The sequence below is a fragment of the Pyrgilauda ruficollis genome, unplaced genomic scaffold, assembly GCF_017590135.1.
Source record: "Pyrgilauda ruficollis isolate IOZ18807 unplaced genomic scaffold, ASM1759013v1 scaffold71, whole genome shotgun sequence".
NCBI classification, from domain to species: domain Eukaryota; kingdom Metazoa; phylum Chordata; class Aves; order Passeriformes; family Passeridae; genus Pyrgilauda; species Pyrgilauda ruficollis.
In genome coordinates this window covers 1,017,165-1,043,251 of record NW_024528933.1, presented here as the reverse complement: position 1 = coordinate 1,043,251, position 26,087 = coordinate 1,017,165, and the positions used below count along the sequence as shown (strand labels likewise).

General features: G+C 42.2%; 1 protein-coding gene across 1 annotated transcript; it reads right to left on the bottom strand.

The window, feature by feature from the left end:
* Positions 1–25,693, bottom strand: SAXO1 (stabilizer of axonemal microtubules 1). Its single transcript, XM_041485554.1, is given in 9 exon segments — positions 1–63; positions 65–200; positions 202–261; positions 263–707; positions 1,488–1,670; positions 1,673–1,696; positions 5,191–5,292; positions 5,295–5,389; positions 25,305–25,693. Coding segments are annotated over 9 exon segments (1,497 nt in total).
* Positions 25,694–26,087: the final 394 nt, after the last annotated feature.

Here is a 26,087-nt window from a genome sequence, read left to right as displayed (position 1 = left end):
TTAAAAGAACATACCAAACAAAATCAAGCTGTCAGCATCAGTTTTCTCAAAGATGTAACTGGGGTGGGTCTTTGTAAGGGGCCAGGCATCTAACAAAGCCCTTTGGTGTGTAACTGGCAGCGTAGGTTGTTTTAGCATCTAGGAGAGTGTGATGCTTTAGGCCTGACCAGACGGGTTAATAGGTTTACATACCTGTGAGAATGAGGCCCATGATGGGTCCAAAACGTAGCCAAGAAATCTATTGGTTTTGCTGGGAAAGTCTGGAGCATGAGTGATAGGTATTAGTCTATTTCATAGCCAAGGCTTATAGTCTTCCTTCACTATAGAAGAGCTATTAAATGGCTCAGTAATTTTATTAAACTAGGCCAAAGGTTGACACATCTTGGCTGGCTTTTCATTTGGGTGCTTCAAATGTGTCCAAGTAGTGGTGTGAAGGTCCATTTTCTCCAGAGGAGGAAGATATCCAACAGGTTTTCCAGTGAATACAGAAGACTGTAGTCAAGTTTTGTGTTTTTCCTGAAATTCAGTTGTAGTGGATAAAGGAAGACAGGGACTGGCTTTGTCTGGTATGGTTTTGGAAGCTTGGTTGGCTGCCAGCCCACCCCGGTAAGAAAATTTGTGTGTAGTGAGGCCATCAAATGAAACATAATTGAGCTTGTATTTCTGAATTTTATGGACATAATGTTTCACCAGAGGAGTTGGCACATCACAGAATAACAGAATCACAAGGTTAGAAGAGACCTTGAAGATCATCAAGTCCAACCCATGCCCTAGCACCTCAACTAAACCATGGCACCAAGTGCCACATCCAACCTTTTTTAAACACATCCAGGGGTGGTGATTCCACCACCTCCCTGGGCAGACCATTCCAGTATTTTATCACTCTTTCTGTAAAAAAAAATTTCCTAATATCCAATTTATATTTCCCTTGGCGCAGCTTGAGACTGTGACCTCTCCTTCTGTCAGTGGTTGCCTGGAGAAGTGACCAACCCCACCTGACCACAACCACCCTTCAGGGAGTTGTAGAGAGTGACAAGGTCTCCTTTTCTCCAGGCTAAACACCCCCAGCTCCCTCAGTTGTTCCTCACAGGGTTTGTGTTCCAAACCCCTCACCAGCCTCGTTTCCCTCCCCTGGATGCACTCAAGCATCTCAAGGTCCTTCCCAAACTGAGGGCCCAGAACTGGACACAATACTCAAGGTGTGCCCTCACCAGTGCCGAGTACAGGAGAAGGATGACCTCCCTGTTCCTGCTGGCCACACTGTTCCTGATCCAGGCCAGGATGTCCTTGGCCTTCTTCGCCACCTGGGCACACTGCTGGCTCATGTCCAGCCGGCTGTCACCAGCACCCCCAGGTCCCTTTCTCCTGGGCACTGTCCAGCCACACCATCCCCAGCCAGTAACACTGCAGGGGGTTATTGTGGCCAAAGTGCAGGACCGGGCATTTGGACTTGTTAAACTTCATTTTATTGGACTCTGCCCATCCATAATTCATTCTGTAATTGATTATGTACTCAAAGGGAGCCTTGCTTTTCTAGCCCAGATTCAGAGGTTTACAGCTTTGAGTGGCAACCAGTCCCCTGTAAAAACAGTTGTTCTGGACAATGGTTCTCTGGTAAAATTTCTCTTTTGATGGGGTAAACCTATTATTTGGTCTGATCTGCTCTGTCTTGGTTCATTCAGTAACACACAGTCATCTGAAATGAAAGAGGAGTCATATTGAAATTCTCAACTGGAATCCTTTGACAAGTTCAGCCATATATCAATATTATGGTGATTACGTTTTCTACTTCAATAAATATTTGTTTATGGTGTAGTGTTTCACAAATCTTATTCAAAGAGCAGCTGCAGAATATGTTATACGCTACTGTGTTAAGCCCCGGAAGTGCTGTGCATCTTCACAGAAAGTTGAATCAAACAGGCCTGTACCCATTCATGCCTACAGAGACCATGAAATACCCTGAGGGAAGATTCAATTGTATTTGCAGTCTCACAGAGACATCTTCTGCAGTAAGAGAGTGGGTGCCATCGTCATGCTCAGTAAACCAGGAGTCATGGAGGTGTAGCATCAAGGCAGTGATTTCAACCTACTTCAAACACCTTCCTGCTGCTGGGCTGTGGCAGCAGAGCAGGAGTATGGGCACAGAGTATGCCTGTGTCTGCAGAAGGCTGTTTGGGTGTCTCACACAGCATCTCCAGGACAAGGAGAACCAGACGTCCACCATTCCACTCTACAGGCAGAGCTGCCATGCTACCCTTCCTCTTCCTACCTTCCCACTTGGCCTGGTGGCTGACCCGATTCCTCAGCTGCACAGCTGGAATGCTGCCTATGGTTTGCCAAGTTCAGAGGCTTGCAGCTCATCTTGGTGTTAGCAAGCTGTGGCTCTCCGTGGTGCTCCTGCTGTCAGAACAAACAGAAACTGAGAAAGAACTTGCAACTCTGTCCCAATTCTTCCTTATTAGAAAAGCTGTGCTGAAATTTGCAGAATAAGTCTGCACTAATGTGAAACACTGAATTATATTGCAGAAATAGCCCATATTCCAGAAATATTGCTATCCAAATTTATTACTAAGAAAATACTTTAGGTGGTGTTTTAGGGACATACATATGTTCCTTTCTTGACAGGATATCAGGGAAATAAATGAGGCCCTGTAATCTGAAAATATTTGTGTTGTCGCACTAGGAATCTATTGCAAAGCTGCTTAACTCTGACCAGGGCTGAGGCCAGAAGACCATAGTTTTTTCCCCTTACTAGTAATTTTGTGCAACTTTCCCTAGAGACCATAATGGTTACTGGTAGGAAGTTGAAATTAAATAGTCTTGGAACTAACCCAAGGGGTGTTTTTTGTTTTCTTTTTATAATTTTCCTTCCTTTCAAACCACACTAAGAGTCATAAAGCAAATAAGCTTCCAGCTGACTCTGCACAGAAAGGAAGTCTAGATGTCAAAGTACTATAGAGTAAATTATGCAATTAGGGTATTTGTATTAGGATATTTGAATTCTTCATTCCAATCAGAATTTGGCACTCCTGTTTCCTTTGGGAAGTAGGAGATGTCCAGGCACCACCACACTGGTGAGGTGCTGACCAGTACATCATGCCTAGGGTACATAATTTTCCTGGAGAAACAGTCCAACAGGGTGAACCAGGAACATATACAGATGTGGTTTTACAGGAAATGCATTAATAAAGTGTTTAAAAGTGAGCAGCTAATGAGATTCAGACCACCTCTAAGAGGAGGTTTGTTCAGAGATCTCACATTTCAGCTGCCAACCAAGAGTTACCAAAAAAACTTTTCAGGGTCTCCCATCATCTTTCTTGGAGAACACTCTGTGCATTTTGGATGTAACCACAGCTCTTGCAAAATATTCAAAATATGATAAGCAAGTCCGTCTGTCTTCAATTTTTTAAATTTATAAGCTCTACACGTTTGGAGACCTCATAGGCGTTATGAATTTATTTTACTTAGTGTAAGCCAGCAGTGCTACTAGTCCTTCAAAATATGTTACAGTTTTATTGTAACTCTAATTCTTAACCATAGATATTAATAGTTTCCCATGTAGCACAATCTTGAAAACATTAAGGGGTACAGGAGGGAATGCAGGATATGAACCATATGTTGTTGGAGGGTTAGGCACATCTCCCTATAACCAAGCAAGGCTTAATTAAAATTAGATTACATATCTGAAGATAGGCAGAAACAGCTACATGTGTAGCCTGGAGGAGATGAGAATTTGAAACTTTAAGTTGCAAAGTCATCTGACGTGAACTGTGATAAGCAATAGCAACGACTTAACCCTCCAGTGTCCTTTGGTACATGATGTGTTCAGTGGGAAAGAACATAACAATACAGTAGGAAAGGTGACTTAATACCAAAGCAGCACTATTTTAGATGCCGTTCCAATATTTTAGTTATGATAATTAATTGAATACAATGTTCCATACTCTGGGGTAGGTGTGCTGGTTTTGGCTGAAGTGGAGTTAACTTTCTTCACAGTGGCTGGTATGGTGCTGTGTATTGGATTTGTGCTGAACACAGGAGCTGATAACACAGAGATATTTATGTTATTCCAGAGCAGGGCTTACGCACAGCCAAGACCTTTTCTGATTTTTTATACACCAAAAAATATGGTCAGGAAGTTGGCGGTGCTTGGGAGGCTGGGAGGAGACACAGCCAGGAGAGGTGACCCAAACTGACCAAAGAAGGAACATTCCAGACCATATGGCATCATGCTCAGTACATAAAGTGGAGGGAAGGAGACTGTGGATGGGCATTTGGAGTGATGGTGTTTGTCTTCCCAACTCACTGTCACCTGTGATGGGGCCCTGCTCTCCTGTCAATGGCTGAACACCTGCCTGCCCGTGGGAAGCACTGAATTACTTCTTTGGTTTGCTTTGCTTTTGTGCACTGCTTTTGCTTTCCCTATTAAGCTGCCTTTGTCTCAACCCACGAGTTTTCCAGCCTTTCCCCTTCTGATTCTCTCCGTCATCCAGCCGGTAGGGGAGTGAGGGAGCGGTTGCGTGAAGCTTGCCTGCTGCTTGGGGTTAAACCATGACAGTAGGGATCACTAAAACCTAGCAATGCTTAGAGAATAGCACAATGAAAACTTGCAATTTTTGTTGAATCCGGGCCTTAAGAGAATTTATTCAGTATGCAACTTGATCTTTGAGGGGGCTTGGACAAAGATTTCCATTTGCAGTGTTTGGAAAAATACTGTAAATTATAACCAAATGTGGCTGTGATACCTTTTATTAGAGCTCTGGAGTTACACTTAAGGTGCTGACCTAAACACTGAAAAAAGACCGAAATATAAATATGTTTCAGATATGGAGAAGTTAAGGATATCTAAACACAGAAGGACAGATCCATACCTTGCACATAGCAGGTTTTTTTATTGGTTTCACCAAAATTATTCCAATGAATACCATCTGGTGACATTGCCTATACAAAATAAAGTGTTCAAAAGTGTGTAGATATGGATATTTTGCACCTGTGGGTCATAGTCTTCACAACTCAAGTCAACAGTGATGTGCTGAGATCCCACAATTCTAAATGGACATTTCCTGATTCCTGCACAGCGTGTTAGCATACATATAGAGAAGGAATATAAACTGCACAATGTTTTGATCTGTCTTCTTAAAAAGTGAAGTTATCTGTGAAGTCCTGAACAAAGCTGCAAGGGCAGCTCACCTTTGTAAGTGGTTCTTCTATCCATCTTGGTCCTGGGGATATGTCGCCTCATCCTCCAGGAGAGACATGAAGATACTTGAGACATAGTGTAGGAGGAGGTAAGTAAGTGGAGGTCAAATCCATATTCTCATGTCTCTTGACATGCTTTTCAGATGGTTTAGGTTTCTGTGGCGACACTTCATGAGCTATGTAATCTCTCCTGTAAAGAAAAATTTCATTACTTCTTTTTTGTTCCAGAAAACAATATGCTCTTTTTTCTGGACACACAAAGAAATGAATACTTGCTCTTACCTCCACCAGATAAGAAAGTTTGGATATGATACAAGCAGTTAGTGAAATACACTAACTGGCCTTTTGCATTTTAAAACATGGACACTGCAAAAGGAACAGGGGCAGCTCTTGATAACCCCAGCCAGGCCAGGTTTCCCCTTCTTTCCACCCAGCAAGGGTAATGGCTTTACTCTGTTCTACAGTGGAATTACACCAGAAGACATAACTCCTTTTAAAGGGCAATAATTATAGCAGATTATCTAGTGTGTATAGGAAACAAAGGAGGGGGCAGCCTTCCCAGACAACACGCTGGACACCAGTTCAGCCCAGGCTGGGGAGGTAATATCAGAACAGTTTTACAGCAAAACATCAGTTGGGCAAAGAAACATCAGCATGGCCAGATAGTCAGCTTTTTCTCAGCTATTGCTTTTAAAAACCTACTTAAGATACCAAGATAGTGCTACTTAACTCTAGGACAACCTTGCAGAACCACAAGACTGAGAAGAAAACTTGGCCATCCAACATTCAACATCCTGAATCTATTTCAGTGTCCAAATCCTTTGGTACAGGGCAGAGAGTCTGCTGCCTGGCACAAGCAAATTCACTTTCTTATGTCAGAAGTACTTCTCCACTGGTGTGCAGATCTGTTTAGATCACTGGCAATCAGCCAGGAGAAGCAGGCAGTATAGGAGCTATTATAGTATTAATATTGCTCTTCGCTTCTGAAGTGGTGATGCTGAGTGGGCAGGAGCCTGAGCCTCTGAATACACTGTATTAGTGATACATTTTAGCAAAATATACAAGGCTCTCGAAAGTCTGTGTAAAGCAGAAGAAGAGAGAATTCACATTGCAAAGTATTAGGTATAGTGGTAAAACAGAAATTCAGAAGTAAAAAATAACCAAGAACATCATGTAGATGTCACATACGTTCCAGCCATTTGGCATGCTGTTTTCAGCAATCTGAAGCAAATATAGTTTTTAAGAAGCATCAAGAAAATACAACCTGGAGCACAACAGACATTTAGCATCCTCAGCGGCAAGGAGAACCCAGCAACAGAGAGAGTCTTTTCCAAGCTAGTCACTGCCCAGTTCCATGTTTGAAACAGTCAATATGTACCAGAGCCAAGAAACAGATCACAGGCAGGCAATACTTTACCTGAGTGATGAAGTGTTTTCTGGCAGTAGATACAAGAAGGGGATGGAGTCAGTGAGTTCTACATCAGAATGGGTACTGCGAGAGCTGAAAGGAGTCATCACTAAGCCACTCTCCATCATTTACAAGCTGCCCTGACTAACCAAGGAGGTCACAATTGCTGGAGGTTAGCAAATATTACCCCCATATATAAGAAAGGCTGGAAGGAGGATATGGGGAGCTACAGGCCTGTTAGCCTGACCTCAGTGTTAGGGGAGTCATGAAGCAGATCATCTGGAGTGTCATTAAAAGGCTAGTGTGAGACAACCAGAGGATAAAGCCCAGTCAGCCTGGGTTTGTGAAACACAGATCCCAGATCCTGTTTGACCAACCTGATTGTTTCCTATGACAAGGTGACCTGGTTAGTTGATGAAGGAAAGGCTGTGTCTACCTGGACTTTTGTAATGCCTTTGATGCCATCTCCCAAAGCCTTCTCCTGAGAAACTGGATACTCCTGGCTTGGACAGGTGCTCTCTTTACTGTGTAAAGAGCTGCTTGGATGGCTGGATCCCAAGAGTGTTGGCGAAGGAAGTTAGATCCAGCTGGGGCCCAGCCACCAGTGGTGCTCCCCAGGGCTCAGTGTTGGGTTTAGCCGTGTTTGGTATCTTTATCAATGATGTGGATGGGGGAATTGTGTGCACCCTTACTCAGTTTGCAGATGACACCAAGCTGGGCAGGAGTGTTGATTTGCCAAAGGGTCAGAAGGCTCTGCAAAGGGATCTGGACAGCAGGATCTATTGGCTAAGACCAATGGCATGAGGTTCAACAAGTCCAAATGCCTGGTCCTGCCCTTCAACTGTGTGAGGGACTGAAAACCTGAAAGACTTAATGTGAACCTGAAAGAGCTAATGTCTCAAACATTTGACAGAAGAGAAAAGGAATATTACCATGCCAACTAGATAAGATGTGGTTAGAAAAGAGGATCTTGCAGAGGCAGCATAGTGCTTCTCTGGGACCAGCTTCCTTATCTTGGGTAACTATTTTTAAGAACAAATTTGAAACAATGAGACCATCCAACCCCTTCTGAAAAGTTTGAGAATAACAAGATGCAGATGCAAGGACTAGTCTATAAATAGTGCAACAGAGAGAGGTGAGGGTATGCATCCATCATCCATGCACCTGCCATCCAGAGGAAAGAGACCAGAGGCAGTAATGGAGCCCTGGGTGGTAACACAGATCTGTTTTCTCTGTCTATTTTTCTAACTCTCCTTCTTTCTTTCTTCCTCTGCTTAAAAGTTTGAATCACTGCTGCTGCAGGCTGTTCAAAAATCACCATTGTCACCTGCTGTTCAGAAAAGTTTAATCTGTGGCTGTCCAGAAAAGTTTAAATCATTGCTGCCAAAGACCTTTCAACTTACCATAAGGCTTAGATTGTTCCTACCATAAATAAAGCTTTTTAATTAATCACATGGCATTGTTTTGCTGTAATTCAGTCCATGAGTGCTGTGAACATGGGCTCCCTCAGAGCAGGAGGCTCAGGACTGCTCTCGGGTGCCCCAACATGTCACAACAGCCCCAGGCAATGCTGCAGGCTGGGGGTGAGTGTATGGAAAGGTGCCTGAGGCAAAGAACTCAAGGATGCAGGTCAACATGGGCTGAGCATGAGCCAGCATGTGCCCAGGTGGCCAAGAAAGTGAACAGCATCCTGGCATGTACCAGCAATAGTGTGGCCAGCGGGACCAGGGAAGGGATCATTGCCCTGTGCTCATCACTGGTGAGGCCACCCTGTGTTCACTTTTGGGCCCGTCACTCACTACAGAAAAGACACTGAATTGCTGGAGTGTGTCCAGAGAAGGACAACGGAGCTGGTGAAAAGATGAAACACGAGTCCTGTGAGGAGTGGCTCAGGGAGCTGGGGTTGTTTATACTGGAGAAGAGGAGGCTCAGGGGTGACCCTATCACTCTGTACAACTACCTGCAAGGAGGGTGTGGCCAGCTGGGGGTGAGTCTGTTCTCCTTGGAAGGATGACAAGAAATGGCCTCAAGTTGCACCAGTGGAGGTTTAGAATGGTTATTAAGAAGAATTTCTCTACAGAAAGGGTTGTAAAAGATTGGAACATGCTGCCCATGGGACATGGTTGAATTCCCCACTCCTGGAGATATTTAAAATCCATGTTGATATGGCGCTTAGGAACAGGGTTTACTGGCTAAGTTAATGGCTGGATGGCTGGACTTGATGTTTCTGGGGTTTTTCCAGCCTAAAGGATTTTCTGAGGACAAATGGGTGGTGTTAGTTGGTAAGACTTCAGTAGCCATTGTCTTCTCTTAGATTCTCTACTTAGTTGTCAGCAAAGACAACAGTGGTATTACTCAAGATTATGCTTCGGATGACACAGGAAGTAAACATCAAGATCAGGCAACAGCCACTGTTTGAGGAAAGGGAAGCTCTCAGATCCATTTTAAAGGATCAGATCCTACTTATGAATTCATGAGTTCCTTCTGTGGATAAATACTTGGAACATCATTCTCTGAGGAGTAGGGAAAAGCCTCAGAACTGAATTCCATCAGGGTAATGGGCACAGTGTAAGTATGAGGACTTCTTCTAAACATCAAGACTGAGGAATAACATAGCTGAGAAAAATAAACAGCCCAGCAATCCAACAGTGGCAAGTAGAGTTCCTCAGCATTCTGTATTGGGAATGGTTTTATTTAATATTGTTATTAATTACATAGTCAAAGGGATCAAGTGCACTCTCAGCAAATTTGCAAGTGACACCAAGCTGAGTGATGTGGCTGACAAATCTGAAGGACAGGATGCCATTTAGGGGGATCTGGACAAGCTCAAGAATTGGGCTGGTGGGAACTTCATAATGTTTGCCAAGACCAAGTGCAAGGCACTGCAGCTGTGTCAGGGAACCTCCAGCACCAACACAGGCTGGGGATGAACAGATCAGGGCAGCCCTGGGGAGAAGGACTTGGGGGTGCTGGTGGGTGAGAGGCTGGACATGACCCAGCCATGGGCACTCACAGCCCAGGAAGCCAAACGTGTCCTGGGCTGCATCCAAAGCAGCGTGGGCAGCAGGGCCAGGGAGGGGATTCTGCCCCTCTGCTCTGCCCTGCTGAGAGCCCACCTGCAGGGCTGCATCAGCTCTGGGGTCTAAGATGATCAGAGGGATGAAGCAGCTCTCCTGTGAGAAAAGGCTGAGAGAAATGGCACAGTGTAAGTATGAGGACTTCTTCTAAACATCAAGACTGAGGAATAACATAGCTGAGAAAAATAAACAGCCCAGCAATCCAACAGTGGCAAGTAGAGTTCCTCAGCATTCTGTATTGGGAATGGTTTTATTTAATATTGTTATTAATTACATAGTCAAAGGGATCAAGTGCACTCTCAGCAAATTTGCAAGTGACACCAAGCTGAGTGATGTGGCTGACAAATCTGAAGGACAGGATGCCATTTAGGGGGATCTGGACAAGCTCAAGAATTGGGCTGGTGGGAACTTCATAATGTTTGCCAAGACCAAGTGCAAGGCACTGCAGCTGTGTCAGGGAACCTCCAGCACCAACACAGGCTGGGGATGAACAGATCAGGGCAGCCCTGGGGAGAAGGACTTGGGGGTGCTGGTGGGTGAGAGGCTGGACATGACCCAGCCATGGGCACTCACAGCCCAGGAAGCCAAACGTGTCCTGGGCTGCATCCAAAGCAGCGTGGGCAGCAGGGCCAGGGAGGGGATTCTGCCCCTCTGCTCTGCCCTGCTGAGAGCCCACCTGCAGGGCTGCATCAGCTCTGGGGTCTAAGATGATCAGAGGGATGAAGCAGCTCTCCTGTGAGAAAAGGCTGAGAGAAATGGGGATGTTCAGCCTGGAGAGGAGAAGCTTCAGGATGATCTAATTGTGACCTTCCAGCACCTGAAGAGAGCCTAGAAGAAAGACAGAGAGAGACTCTTTACAAGAGCATGTAGTGACAGGACAAGGGGGGATGACTTCGAACTGGAAGAGAGTAGTTTTAGATTAGGTATTAGGAAGAAATTCTTTACTGTTGGGGGCAGTGAGGCATTGGTACATGTTTCCCAAAGAAGTTGTGGATGCCCCATCCCTAGGAATGTTCGAGGCCAGGCTGAAGGAAGCTTTGAGCAATCTGGTCCGGTGAAAGGCATCCATGCCCATGGCACCCGAGTTGGAACTAAATGATCTTTAAATTGCCTTTCAACCCATTCTATGATACTGTGATGTCTCTGAAAGGAGCTCAGTCTGGGTAGTGCAAGACTATCACTGAAGGGATGTCGGGGACAGACAAAAGTGATACAGAGATTCTATCATCAGAAGGCATTAAAAGGTACTTTATTATTAGAAATCCACAGTTCTTATAGAAACAATGGCGGACCTAAGACCTGAATAGCTTTTAGGAATCTTCTCTCACCTACTAGTCAAGAAGGGACAGCTCCTTCTTGTAAACACTTTGACAAACAGAGATTGCCTGCCAGGTGTAGAGATTGAGACAATAATTGTTTTAATTCTTTCTCTGAGCTTTCTCACAGCTTCTCACAGCTTCCCAGGAAAACCCTGGGAGAACTATGTCTCTCTCTGTTCAGAGGATATTTGTGGTAATCATCCATATCCACTACACCTGCAAAATGAGGACAGTGGGAACAAACTGATTTTTTAAGTAATCTCCATACTAATCAAGCTAAAATGCCACCATGGACTGTCTATCATTGGTGACTTCCTTTTTTCCACACACTGGGACCAGGCTAGAACAGGGTGGGCAATGCTCATCCTCTCAAAAAGAGGCTTGGGATCCCACCCTCAGGTTTCTTCCCAGGGCTGCAGAAGTTTATGTCCCTTTCTTCTTTGAGTCAAACACTCTACAGTGAATGTGATTTACTGATTAAGGACTTCAGGAGCCAGCCCACAGGAATTACAGTGAGAGGAGGAGACTGGTTTTATGCCTCATACATCATTCCTGACAAAATCAGTATTCCCTAATGAATATATGTCTTCTAGTGTGACATTTAGTTAGATATGAATTGGTAATTTGAAAGGAATTCTATGCTTAATACAGTCCCTGTTAAATTAAACATAAAAATGTAGGCACTTTAGGGCCAGCAGGTGGCTGCCTACATTTGTACAGGTAACCTCTTGTCTACGTTTAAGGGTACACCTCCACATACTGAATCTTTTTCCAAAGCAGCACAATAGGGGAAGGAAGCCGCAGAGGGCTTAAATAAAGCTCGCCATCTTTTTGAGGAGCCAGTTTTCTCACTTGCATCAAAATTCCTTCTGTGAAATCGTAAATCAGGAGGAGTCCTTGTGGATTCATTTTTGTCTCAAAGGAGTTTTGAGTCAGGACTTGAAAATGGAAGTCCTTACAGGGAACAAGACAGAACATTTATAATCCCTGACAATTAGAACATTAGAACAAAACACTTTGGAGTCCAAATCTCAGGGGAAAAAAAAAAAAAAAAAAGATGAGCTACTTCCTTAAGAATTTTATAAAATTTCCACTTTAATGTAACTGAAGGAGAGGCAAACAGGAAGATGTATAAACAATGACTGTGCTCACTCTTGCTAGTTCATGTGACCTTTTTGGAAGGGATTTTTTGACAAAAACCTTCCAACACAGCACTGAAACCTTCTGGCCACACTTGTGATCTTCCAGCATTCTTTGGAATTATTCATCTTTCTCCAAGTGAAAATTACCTGCCTATTCTTTCTGCTCCAAATCTGCTGCTTTCACATTGCTTTAGTCCTCCTGCTCTCCTAAAGTCCACAATGCAGCAGGCCAGTCTTCAGCTTGGTTCTGGAGTGTGTTGAGGAAGCCCTCATGTCAGCTTTTTATGATAAAACTGCACTGAGACCTAAGCAGGGAAAAGAGCTATGCTGCCTAGCTCATCACGGACCTGCACATGGCACAGCCAGTGCCAGCAGTAGCACTTTGCAAAGAAGAAATGGCTGATGAGGAACAAATTAATGGCATTCACGAATACCTCAGTTAGTATTCCATTACATCTTGGCTGTATGCATAGGAATTGGAGGGACGGGGTTTGGAGTGACTGGGAGGGTGAGGGGTCCTGCAGATCAGCAGGACAAGGGTGTGCAGTGCAGGAACCTCCCGGAACACCCCACAGGAGCAGGCAGGGAACATACATTTTTCCCCTTGCAGACATTCCTGACCTTATGAATGCTAGGGAACTTCTCAACAGCACACGATGGAAAAAGGCTAGGATTGCCTGCAGATGGCAATAACCCCAGGCTGCCTTGGTCTTTGCTCAGTGATGATGTTTTCAGCATGATCTGGCAACACTATTGGTTTTACACCTCAAGTATTTTCCCCTCCCTCTTTACATAATTCTGCTTTCTTCGGTGAATTTCAGAGTGAATTTTGTTGAATTTCCCTAAATTATTATGTATGCCCTCAGATTTTACTGTAATACTCACTCTATCATAGACAAAAAGCAGCAGAGGACCATCAGTGATAATTCAGCACCAACACATGATAGCATGAAAACTTTACTTCTGCACCCACAGACACGCCTGAAAATATTTTTTTACTGGAAAATAATGGGAGAAAAAGAGCAAGACTCTTAACAACAAGGAGTGGAACAATGCTAGACTTAGAGGTTTGATGCACTTTACTATTCCTTCTGGCATGATAAATATTCATAAAAGAACTGTGTGATTCATCAGGACTGAAGGCACTGTCTTGTGACTGCAGCAAGTCAGCACATTAATGTCAGTGATAAACAGTTAAAATTACCATGTAAGCATTTTGATGTTGCAGTTGTCAAATCATCCCCTTTTTTCTAAAAACTAATGATACCTATATTTTGGCATCTGCTATGCTTGCTTGCTTAGCTATGGGGTTGGGATTTTTTGTTAATTTTTCTGATTTTCACTGTCTTCTGATTTTCCAAATTACATTTTTTCTTGACTGAGGTCTGTCAACAATCTGCTAATAAGATAAAACAAGTACGTAAGGATGGGGAGGCTTACTAAGAATTATGGAAGAATAACAGACGCCTTGAGGGTAAAAAGAATATAGTTCTTCATTTATCTAAACAGAAGCTGAGATGAAACTCATGAATAATTTTTCAGCTTAAATTAAATACTTTTTTAAACCAGGGAGGACACCCTGAAGTCACAGCTCAGAACCAGAATTCAGGATATTTGCTATGTGGCTTACTGTTGATAATTACTGTCCACAGAGGTCATGGATGCCATAGTACTACTGCTTGAGAGAAAAAACTGCAGCCCATAAATGACTGAACTGTAATTCAGGAGAATTTAACTCTCCCTTGCCAAAATGAACCCTCACAGGGAAAAGCAACCTCTCCTTAACCATGTAATCTACTTCTGTACCACCTTTAATTTCTGTGAATGGTCAGATTGAAAAAACAGCATAGAAATCTCTTGTTTAGATGGCATAATGATGCTGTGAAAAACAAGACAGGGATGTAAAAATGTGGGAATTGGGAATTGAGACAGGCTCTAATAACAAGAACTGATTGCCCAGTTAGATTGCAAAAAAAAATCACTGAAGATGAGCCTTCATTTTTGTAAATACCTTCTCTTCCAAGCTATGGAGATACAGTCAGAGGCCCAGCTACCTGACTCAGTTGCAGAAGAATAGATGAGAGATGAGATGCTTGTAAAAGAAAGAAAATCGACCATGTGCAAATATTACGTATATATATACATATTTATATGTATATCACATACAAATATTGAACATGGAAGCAAAAGGAGCATATGAAAAGTAAAATGTTCTGCTTTTAGATGGTGAATAGATTTGGAACAGACAGTGAATGTACAGTAAGAGAAGGATCTCCCTGGAGAGAAGTTTGAAGCCCTTGTGACCATACTAGTACAAAAGCACGTTAACCAGAAACATTTGGAACATTATCTGTAATTCTCACACAAATCAGAAACTTTTTCCTTTGTGCCATATCAGAAGACTGAAGTCTGGATGCCAAACATCACTTCTTTCACCACCACATGTTAAAATAGATGGTTCAGCCACCTTCAAATTAATAAGTAACTGTTGAGAGCAGGTTTTAACCATTTACAAGTATGCAGTGTTCACTGCAATTTTAGGCAGAAGTTTAGCAAAAGAGAAAGGTATCTGTAGATGTATAGTGCTCATCAGTGCCTAAAGAATGAACTTCATGACTGCTTAATCTTCCAAATTTACTGTCATGGAAAACTGCTATGGAAAAGTCCAGTGCATTCTGACAATATAAACATCATGGAAAGATCACAAGCTGCTCTATGAATCCATGTAGCTAGAGAATTGAATACAAATTTTGGGTAATTGTTAAAAGACAATCACTTTACTTTTGAAGGACAGATGTTCTTAAGGTATAAAAACCCCTTTTGATGAGAAAAAACATTAAATGAAGTAAGTTATACATTAGGAAGAATTCATATTTCCTGTTGAACTGTTTCCTGTATCCACATTTATCCTGCATGGTAATGAAGTCCTAGACTTTGTCATTAAGCAGCATGGTTCTGTCCTGGCAGCCAACCTATCCAATTCTTTCATTACAGCTGCCTTTAGCAGAAATTCCCAATGGTTTCTACAAAAAAGCTGGTGTATCACCAGTATTATGCCTATGCATGCAAAGCCATGCTCTCTGCCCTTTGTGTTAATGTGGTCATACAGTTTTGTATTCTTTCTTATTCCTACATACATATGTAAAACTTTCCAAAGTTTGTATTACAGGCATACATTGCTGATGGGAATTTTAATTCTTTGATTTTCATTTCCCTAATCTCTGCCACTGCTTTCCATATAGTCATTCCTATGCAGAAAAATTCAAATTATTCTGGAAATTTAGATTCAGAAAGTCTTACACAGTCACTGCTGTCTTAGTGCAGTATACATGCATTTCTGATCGAATCCCTAGGCTAACTCCAGAGTCTAGAATAATATCTCTCACTGACACAATGCTTTATATGAACAGTTGATACACAATGTAATTAACAAACCACATGGATATTCTCAAAGACGTTTCTAAAAACACTAGCAAATGTAATGTGGCTTTTCTCTAGGATTTTTCTGCTTTGAAGACGCAGGATGTAAGCACATAAATAATTTGTGAGTCCAATTAGGACCTCCTCCAGCCCTTTTGACAGACAACTAGGATCTCAGAAGGAATACCTTGTTCATTCACTTTAAAATGCAGCTCCCACAAGTTTCCCATCAGAAAAGTCTCTGCAGGAATCAGGTATGTGCAAGGAATCAGGCTGTAAGCAGAGAAGAGTAACTTCTAGGAAAAACTAGAAGGACCAAATATGCTTAGAGAGAGGCTGGGGAGAAACATTGAAGGCACTGTCTCTGTCCTTACAAGAGGACATACAAAGTAAAAGGATATGAACATATTGGAGAGTGAGATAGGGGTCTCCTCGAGCCAGGTCTCATAAGCTCTTGGAGATCTATTTCACACCCAAGATAGCTCAGCTGTCTTAGAGGGCATAAAATCAGCAGGATGGCTTCTGTAGTAGTGTTGGAACCAAAAAAGTTTTAATAAAAGGGAAAATAACAAAACTCTTTACAGAGAAAAACCGAGCCAGGTGCAAAAGGTTCATGCTGCTGGTAAAACACCTCACAAAAGCGATTAGTTTCTTTGTTCTCTTATTTTTTTAGTTAATTGCTCAGGCGGGACCTTTTGGCTTCTGTCCAATTAGCTATCCTTAAGTTTGAGGTGAAGTCCCCCAGGTCCTATGAGATGTCTTTTCACCTAATTGAGGAGAGAAACTTCTGGGCTTCTTTCCTTTTTAAGGGGACAAAGGATAGTTTTGTCACTCTGTCAACAGGGCCCACATTCCTATAGGAGGGGACTATGGAAAGCCCTCAAAGGGGCATCCAGGACTTAAGGAGGAAGGACAAAGTGTGCGAGAAGGGAAAGGTGGCATCATAACACTAGGAAGAACCATTACTTGGGAAACCTGGACTTTGCTTTCAGTGCTCAGTTTGATTATATAACTAGGTAGCTTTCATTAATTGTAGAAAAATCTGGCAAAATATACACGTGTATTTGGCCTGTTAAAACACCCTTACAGTACTGCACTTACATGCAGGTGCATGAATTCGTGATAGATCACAAGCCAGAGGTACTTGTGCCCTTTAAAAAACAAATAGAACATACAGGAAGTACACCCATGTGAAACCTTTTAACGCTAAGCAGAGTGTATGAAAGTATTTATTGAAATGTACATGAACATTTGAAATCTGACGTTCTTCACTCCTGCTTTTTGGCTTACACTAAATTGGTCATCAGAGATGAAACCTCATCACAGGCTTTAATGGGAATGCAAGTGCATGTCTTAAACTAACCAAATGTCACAAATGAATGACGCCTTGCATATTGAAAGGACTATTTCAATAATGACATTGTGATTACTTTTTTATAAATATGCTTGGAAAGGCTCTTCTCATATAATGAAACTTGAAGTTTTCATATGTAATTTTCCTAATAAGCCTGTCCTAGTTTGGGACAGATTTGGGACAAAACTTCCCGAAGGTGTCTCCTCTAGAAAGCAAATTCCAGCAGTCTCTCCCCCAACCAGTTCAAGAAAAAAACCTCCTTGGAGAAAACTGGAAAAAAACTGTTTATTTAACAAGCAAAGTACTCACAAGCATGAAAAAAAATGAATCATATTAAACAATGAAACCTCTCATTGCTCTGAAGAGGTAGCAAATTCAGAAAGTCCTTCTGTAGTTCAGGGAGTCCTTCCGTGAGGTGCGGCTTGGCTCGCTCAGACTCTCTCAGTCCCTCTGGGGCTCGGGTCCACAGCAGTCCAGGAACCCCCCTGGCGGCTGTCCTGGGCTTCTGGACCAGAGGGAAGCTGAACAGCTCCAGAAAAAAGACGCGGAAAGTCCTGGAAAAACCTTTCTTGCCATAGCTAACAAGGAAAACCAGCAAAAAAAGCAAAGAAAAACTCCCTCTCTCCCTCTCTGCAAAAGCCAAGAACTCAGAGAGCACTGGACTCCTTATCTCTCTCTGTGCTTTGAATACAAGAGTGAGAAATTCCACCAGTTTCCCCCCAGCTCAGAAATCACAGAAATTAAGATTGTCTGCAGCACATCAGTCCAGACCCACTGTCAATATGGAGTATGGTATAATTAAATTTACACAACAAACATCAAATTTTCCACAGATGAAGATTCACTTGAGAGCCACAATTTTAAAGCATTTGTATGTTTTGCTTTTCTTGGGGTTTTTTGGAACTGCTACCATGTTTTGCTGTAAATAGGTCATTAAAGACAACTGCAGGCACATCACTGTTTTGGATGTGGATTAGGAAATACAACAGGGAAATACAAAGGTTTGACAGTAAGTTTCATCAGCCCATGGTGCAATGGATCACACTGGTTGGATTTGGTGGTTTATTTCTAAGAGAAAAACCTGCATTTTCCTGTGCCTACATTCTTTGACAGGATGGGTTTGCAATGGTGAATTTATTCTGCAATATTCGAATGTATTGAAAATAGCATATTTATGAGTGTATCTAACTCTGGCATTTGGGCTATATTAAACATATACCATAGCAAAGATTAACTTATGGCTAGAGGGCAAAAGCCATCTTTGTTTCTCTGGCTAACCTGGCTTGTTTTCCATTAAAGATACCACAAAACACTTGCAAGAGCTGCTGAATTCCACATATTTTAACATTATTTACATAGGCTTTTCACTGAAAACAATAATTATTTCTGCACCGTCCAGCATCAGCTCCAGTCCTTTCTTCATTTTTGCTGTTTCCGTCACAGAAAACGTGCATTCACATTTAACTGAAGTTTATTGCCAGAAAAAATAATTCTAGAAACAGAATGAAATATTTTCTTGAGCTGAAATGCAATATGTAACAATTCCAGGTTCTTAAAGCAACAGTTCTACCTGCTCTGTTCTTTCTTAATACAAATAAATGCTCTTGAAAAACTGTCAGCTGAAAGGACAGCACTGAGCAATGGCCAGGACTTGCAGAGCACTTGCAGACCAGCAGCCAGCAGCTAGAAACGCACAAAAAGGCTTCACATGCAACACTCTGCCATGCCGGGTTTCTTGGTGTCAGCCCTGATAAGCTATTTGTTTTCAAGTATCTAGCACAGTATCTCCACGTCTATCCAAAAATAAGCAGTAGAAATATTTGTGACTAACATCAGCCTGCTGCCATCTTCTGATGGGAAGTTCAGGACATTAAACAACAGCAAATACAATTGTTCCTATTATCTTGGACTTTTATCCCACAGGAAGAAAATGTGATATTATTTGTGGAGTAATTACGTAGAGAGAAACAAGAAGATCTCACAGGGATTAAGGATCCTTTTCATAAGTCCCCTTTAAGTGACCCTTTACCACAGATGCAGTAACCTGGGCTGTCAGATGGACAAGGTGTCTTCAGCATCCTTTCTTAATCCGCTTGCATTACAATTAGGTAAGTTTTGATTTTTCTATTCAGTAAATATTTTCAAAATTTCTATTTTGAAATAACACGTAGAAAGGCACTAATTTAGGCCTCCTACTTATGCAGTAAGTTAAAAAATTACTGCCAGAGCATTAAACTGTAAGTGTCTGATATAGTCACGATTTTCTAACCACTAGCACTTCCCACTAACTGAAAAACAATGTTTTTTCAGAAATATTAACTGATGACTAATACAGGCTTCCAAATCTAAACCTTCTAAGCAGCAGGGAGAGCACTTAGAGATAAATGATGAGTAAAGTTTACCTGCCTGACAAGTATTAACACACAGATTGTTCCTCTTACTGCAGAAAATCTGCCTAAAATGATAACCAGCACAGCTGGTCAATCCCCTAGAAACAATTCTTGGCTCCCACCAATGCTTTTGTCATTCTTCAAGGCCAACAGCTTTGATTTGCAAGAACTGGCTGTTCATGCTCCCTGACTACACAAAATACATTGAAAAGAGAACGTGTGACCACTGACTCTCAGTCTTGGCCCTGGTATCTACTGGTATGACTAGCTTTCAGCAGCCCCATCTCCCTGAGATCCATGGAAAAGACTGGGTCAAAGAAGAGGAACAGGTTAGGAAGCACTTAAACAAATGGCACGCTTGGGTCCATGGAGTACCCACAAGCCATACAGGAGTATTGTAATGTAAATTTGAGGCTATTCTCTCTGTTGTTAAAAGGTAGTGACAACCAGAAGTTCCTTATGTCTAGGAGAAAGTAGACATCATTCCTGCCTTCAAGAAAGGCAAGAAAGATTTCAACCTGTCATTGTAAAGAAGGTTGAGTAAATAACCCTGGAAAATCAATTCCCGACACTGGCTGTCAAGTGAGCTGGCGGAGATCATTTGGAGCGGTCAGCATGAAAGGGAAATCATGCCTAGGCAAAACTGAAAACCTTCTACAAGACTGGGTTGGTACAGTCTTCTGTAGGACGAGGGACAGTAGATACTGCATATCTTGAGTTTGGTAAGGTTTTTGTCACTGTCACCCACAACAACCTCATCAACAAACTGACAGAAGCACAGGCCAGGTAAGTGGACCCTGAGGCAAAACAAATAATGTTCTGAGCTGCTGGGCTCAAAAGGCAGTGATCAGTGGCACAAAGTCCAGTCAGAGGGCCACCACCAACTGTGATCCCAATGACTGGGAAATGGGGTAAAAGCTGTTATAAATATATTTATAAATTACATATATAATGGGATACATGGCACCTTCAGGCAGTTTGCAAATGGAGAAGTGGTTGATATACCCATTGTGTGTGTTGCCATCAAGAGGGATCTCAACAGGATGAATAAATGGGTCAATGGGATTCTTCACTAGATTTTAGTCTGAAAGCCTCTTGGAACAATGACTGTTTCTACTTGTGTCATTACTGAAGTCCTTAAAAAAAAAAAAAAAAAAAAAAAAAAAAAGTGAATAAATCAACTATTTAAGCAATTAATAATGTCCCAACATCAGTGAAATGATTGTGTCCCTGGCTCCTGGAGTACTTTATAATAAATATGAGAAACTTTCCTGCAGCTTTCTCTGACTGGTGTTTCTACATGCAAACTAGTAAAATGTATACAGCTGTAATAGAGAGACTGCCAGAAACATATAAACTATGTGTGACTATGGATTAGATTCACACCTTGAGATGACTGCCTACACATAAAAGAATCAGAAACTAGTGTTTGTGCCACAGAAAAACACCATCCAAAGTAAGATCTTATTTAGAAGTGATTAAATGCCCACAGTAGACAAAAAGGTATGCAAACACTCTGCAGTTGTGCTTTTTGCCAGTTACACACAGAATTCCCCAGCTGTAAGCCCATGCACAATCTAGCAGCCACAGCTGAACAGCTCCACATAGAGTGTAGTATTATCTCCAGTGAGGATGGTCTGAAAGCATTCCCGTATGGAAGAGCTACCTCCAAACAGTGCCCCACTGGAGTTAACCCAGCTGAATTTAAGCACTGCAGGGGGTAAGACAGAGCTCTACTACAGTGTTTTGCATTGCTACCAATAGAGTAATTTCTCCAAAGTTTTTCTAAATGATGCACCACAGAAGACTGAAGCAGAACTGTCAAGTCATGAATTTAATTCAGGCTTGCTAAAAGACTCTTTGCCTGAAATTAATCTAAGTACTCGTATTATAAATCCCTATTCATTCCATCTTCCCCCAATCTGTTTTGGCTGGGGTAGAGTTGATTTTGTTTACAGTGGCTGGCACAGGGCTCAAACCACTAATTTTGTAGTTTTCACCCTTCTGATTCTTTCCCATTACTTGCAGAAATTAATTCACAGGACTGTACTTGCATTTTTCAATGTCCAGTAAATTAGTGACATTTCAAATGTTCTTTCAGCTTTACTTTTCAATAAAAATAGATGATGTATGCTCAGTACAGAGGGAACATACAAAGCACAGACTGCAAAGTTATGTGTCATTCTGTATATAACTTTAGAGCAATTCATGTTTTGTCACAGCTACAAATTGATTATTGGATATGCTGCTACCAGACACCATAACCCTTGATACAATCACAAAATGGGTCAGGGTGGACATGACCACAGCAGGTCCAACCTCCCTGCTGAGGCAAGGTCATCACAGAGCACATTGCACAGGATCACACCTAGATGGGGTCTTGAGTATTTCCAGGGAGGGAGACCTCCACAGCCTCTCTGGGTAATCTTTTCCAGTGCTCTGTCACTGCACAGTAAAGTTCCTCCTCATGTTCAGACAGGACTAACTGCACATCAGTTTGTTGACTCTTGTGCTACTGCTCAGCACCACCAAGCAGAGCCTGCATGCATGCACTGACACCCTGACACAGACACTGATGAGCTCCCTTATCAGTTGATTCTTCTTGAGACTGAACAGGCCCAACTCTAGGTATCACATCGCTCACTATATAATAAATACTGTAGAACTTGGAGGAAAAATACTCCAGGCACTTCATCAAACCTTGTGAGCAATGCATATAAGCTCTGGGAAGAAAATCTAAGTATAATCTTCCAAAGTTAAAAAAAAAAAAAAAAAGAGACCAAGGAATACAGAAGTTCATAAAGCTATCCTTTTGGAGTTTACACAGTAATAACAGGCGACTAACGTGTGAAATACTGGCTGCTCTGCAGTGCTGCACAAAATTGCAGCATACTCCCCTCTGGAGAGGAAAGCAAGGTACTGTACCTTGCATCATATTTCAGCTAATGATAATACAGTGCATCTAACTTCAGAAGCCCAAATTACATCCTTTTAGGAAGTCAAACAAAGGAATCTTTTGATTAGGAAGTTCATGAGAAACTGAATTTCTCCAAGCTTAATGGGCAAGAACTTCTGACAGGTATCTTAAGATATTTAACACTGTACATTAGGAATACTGTATTAATCTTCAGCAAATACCAAGCTTTAAAGAAGTCAGAGAAATACAGACAGAGCTGTATTTCTGGCTGCTCATAATACCTTGATGTTCTAAACTTCCCTTACTAATCAGTAAATTACTGCTCTAAATGAGAACCTAGAATTTCAAATTAATTATGATGGATTTCCAATATAAGCCTAACCAAAAATTACCTAAGTGTCCAACACAAACCAGTGGACAGGAGAGCTACTACTTACAATACAAAAATCATGCTACATTTAACTGCAAGGAGGAAAGATTCTGCTTTTATATGTAACTCCAAATGTGAGGCCAGGTCTTCACAGGAAACTCAACATTTTTAAATGCCATTTTTAAATCCCAAACTGTCAATGCAGTAACAACACAAAATGCAGTTTACTTAAGATAGGCCACAATCTTATTATCCACATCCTTACATGCAGCTAGGCTACAGCCCATCTAGCTACCTAGGCAATGTTTGTGAAGTCACCAGTGCCAAGCTCTAGAGTCCAGGTGTGGACAGAACACAGCTGGGCCTGCTCCAGGCAGCCAGCAGCTAAGGTACACACCCATTATACATAGTACAGCTTCCTCAACCACCCACATGCCTTTTCACAGAGCCTGTCAAATTCTCTTTACAAGGAAGATGTCAAATACAGGCGGAGCTTCTTCTTAAAACCCAAGGTAACTGTTTTGGAAGAAAGGAGGAAGACAATCCAGAACAGAAAAACAACTTTATTTAACAATGCCTCTAAACACATGAAATTAGGAGTCAGTATTTTTACAATAAGTTTACCTCTTGGAATCTAGAGTTGTATTTTCTCCCATTACCACAGGCTCTATTACCTTTTACATCACAACATATCGTTAATATCAAGTAGCATTAACACCACCACAAACAATAATTTTTTTTAACTTTAGTGTAAAGCATTTATTTGGTAATATAGCTAAGGAAATATGCACTCCAGTGAAGCTTAGAAAAAGGGAACAGCCTCTATCAAGAGGTAAAATTGATGGCGATATAGACCAGAAGTCTCAGTAAGAGAGATGAATGCAATGAAATGTAGAGCACCAAGAAAAATTTCAGTCTGTTGGGTTGAGGGTCGGGATGGGTATGAGATGTGGATTAGGAGCAAATTAACAGATTGCACTATTTCTCTTTTGACATCTAATTTTTCCATTTTCTAGGGTTATGCCACTTACTCAACATCTACTGTTCAAAATATGCTTAAAAAAGAAAGTACAGTTCTGTATATAAATGATGAACTGTATATAGAAAGCCACAGTGAATATGACACTGACAGTGTTAGAGCAGGCAAGTGACACTCTTAAACAAGGAGACTGGAATAGAGTTGCCTTGCACACCAAAAGGAGTGCAACTTCCCAACGCAGACAATGCTTGGAGAAGATGCTACACACTTAAGTGAAGTATAAAATGCATTGCTCTGGTTATGCTGCTGCTTTACAAATTCCATCCTGATGAAGGTTCCTTTATGCCCAGCTTCCAACTCAACTGTTCTTATCTGAAAGAGAAAACACAATAGTTTGCACTCTATAGTATTCAACTATTAAGACAGAAATACTGAAGTTGTTTCACATGTATTAATAAAGCATATATGAAATGGTACTCTAATAACCATTGGATAAGTGCTCCCATCAGTTGCTAGTAACACAGCTACAGTTCTAAATAAAACCTTTCTTGCACAAATAAGTTTCACTACTCCTTGAGATTAGTTTATATTAAATTCCAAGTACTTCATTAAATCACAAAATCACAGCACAGTTAGCATTGGAAAGGACCTCTGGTGATCATCCAGACCAACCCCCTCACCAAGGCAGAGTCACCTAAAGCAGGTGACACAGATATGTGTCCAGTTGGGTTTTGAGTGTCTCCAGAAAGGGAGACTCCACAACCTCTCCAGGCAGCTGTTCCAGGGTACTGCCACCCTCAGTGTAAAGAATTTCTGCCTCAAGTTATGGTGGAATGTCTTGTGCTTTAGTTTGTGGTCAAGGCTCATTGCCTCTTTTTTGGGCACCACTGAAAAGAGTCTGGCACCATCCTCCTGCCACCCACCTTTGAGATATTTCCATGTATTGGTGAGATCCCCTCTCAGTCTTCTCTTCTCCAGACCAAACAATCCCAGCTCCCAGAGTCTCTCCTCATGAGAGAGAAGCTCCAGACCCCTGATGATCCTTGTGGCCCTCCACTGGACCCTCTCCAGTAGCTCCTTGTCTCCCTTGTGCTGAGGAGCCCAGAACTGGACACAGCACTCCAGGTGTGGCCTCACTAGGGCTGAGCAGAGGGGGAGGATCACCTCCCTCGACCTGCTGGCCACACTCTTGCCAATGCACCCCAGGATGACATTGGCCCTCCTGGCCACCGGGACACTGATGGCTCCTGGACAGCTTGTGATCCACCAGGAGCCCCAGGTCCTTTTCCACAGAGCTGCTCTGCAGGAGGTCAGCCCCAGCCTGTGCTGGCGTCACTGCCAGGGAGTCTCATGAATGGCCAGAGTGGGAAGTTTCCTTAACAGCAACTCCCCTAGCCAAACCACCCTGCCATGTCATCTCAGAAGGCTATTGGTAAAGTATGATTTCTACCTGTCTACTCCCAATGGCCATCCTGACTACATGGTGAATCCATCCTGATATTCCTGATGACCATTCCTTCTACAAGCTTGGTGATGATCTTCTGAATGATCGGTTCCACCAGCTTTCCAGGGATTATGGTGAGGCTGACTGGCCAGTGGTTTCCTGGTTCCTCCTTGCCCTTTTGGAAGATGGATGTAATGTTGGCTTTCATCTAGTCATCAGGCACCTCCTGTTCTCCATTTCTCAAGGATAATGGAGAATGGCTTAGCAACACTATCTGCCAGCTACCTCAGCATCCATGGGACTATCCCATTGGAGCCTGTAGACTTATGGGCATTAAGTCTGTCTAGCTGACCTTTAACTGAACCCTCTATGACCAGGAGCAAGTCCTCTTTTCTCCAGTCTTCCTCCCTTATCTTTGAGATCTGGGATTCCTGAAGGACAGCCCCAAAAGTAAAGACTAAGGCAAAGAAGGCATTCACTAATTCCACCTTCACTGTGTCTTCCACCACCAGGACACCTGTCTGCTTCAACAATGGCTCCACACTTTCCCTAATCTTCCTTTTCCTGCTGATGTATTTATCATTGATATCCCTTGCCAGACTCAAATCCAAGTGGGTGATGGCCTGCCTCATCACATCCCTTGCATACCATCTGTTTTCATGGAAGTCCTCCATTACTAGTTCATTTTTATCAATGCTCTTCAATGATTTAACCTCACATGTAACTAAACACTGCAATACTGGTTAAATAGTTGACGTTTCTGTTGGAAATGGGATAAGGGGATAGGCAGGCAGGATAGTTCTATCAACACCTTAATGAACTCACAGAAGTTTCAATGACATATGACACATTTCTGAATAGCCAAATTTGTTCAAGAATAAACAAAAAGCTTCGAACTATCTTTGTGAATTCTCAAAACCTAAGTTCAGATTATCCAAAATCTAACTGCAGATTGCAGTTAATGCACTTCGAGGCTTTTTTCGTTTTTTAAACCACTCCAGATTACAGCACAAAGTCAGATGAACATCTTTTATTATACTTGGAAGATGTTTGATAGAACTCTAGAAC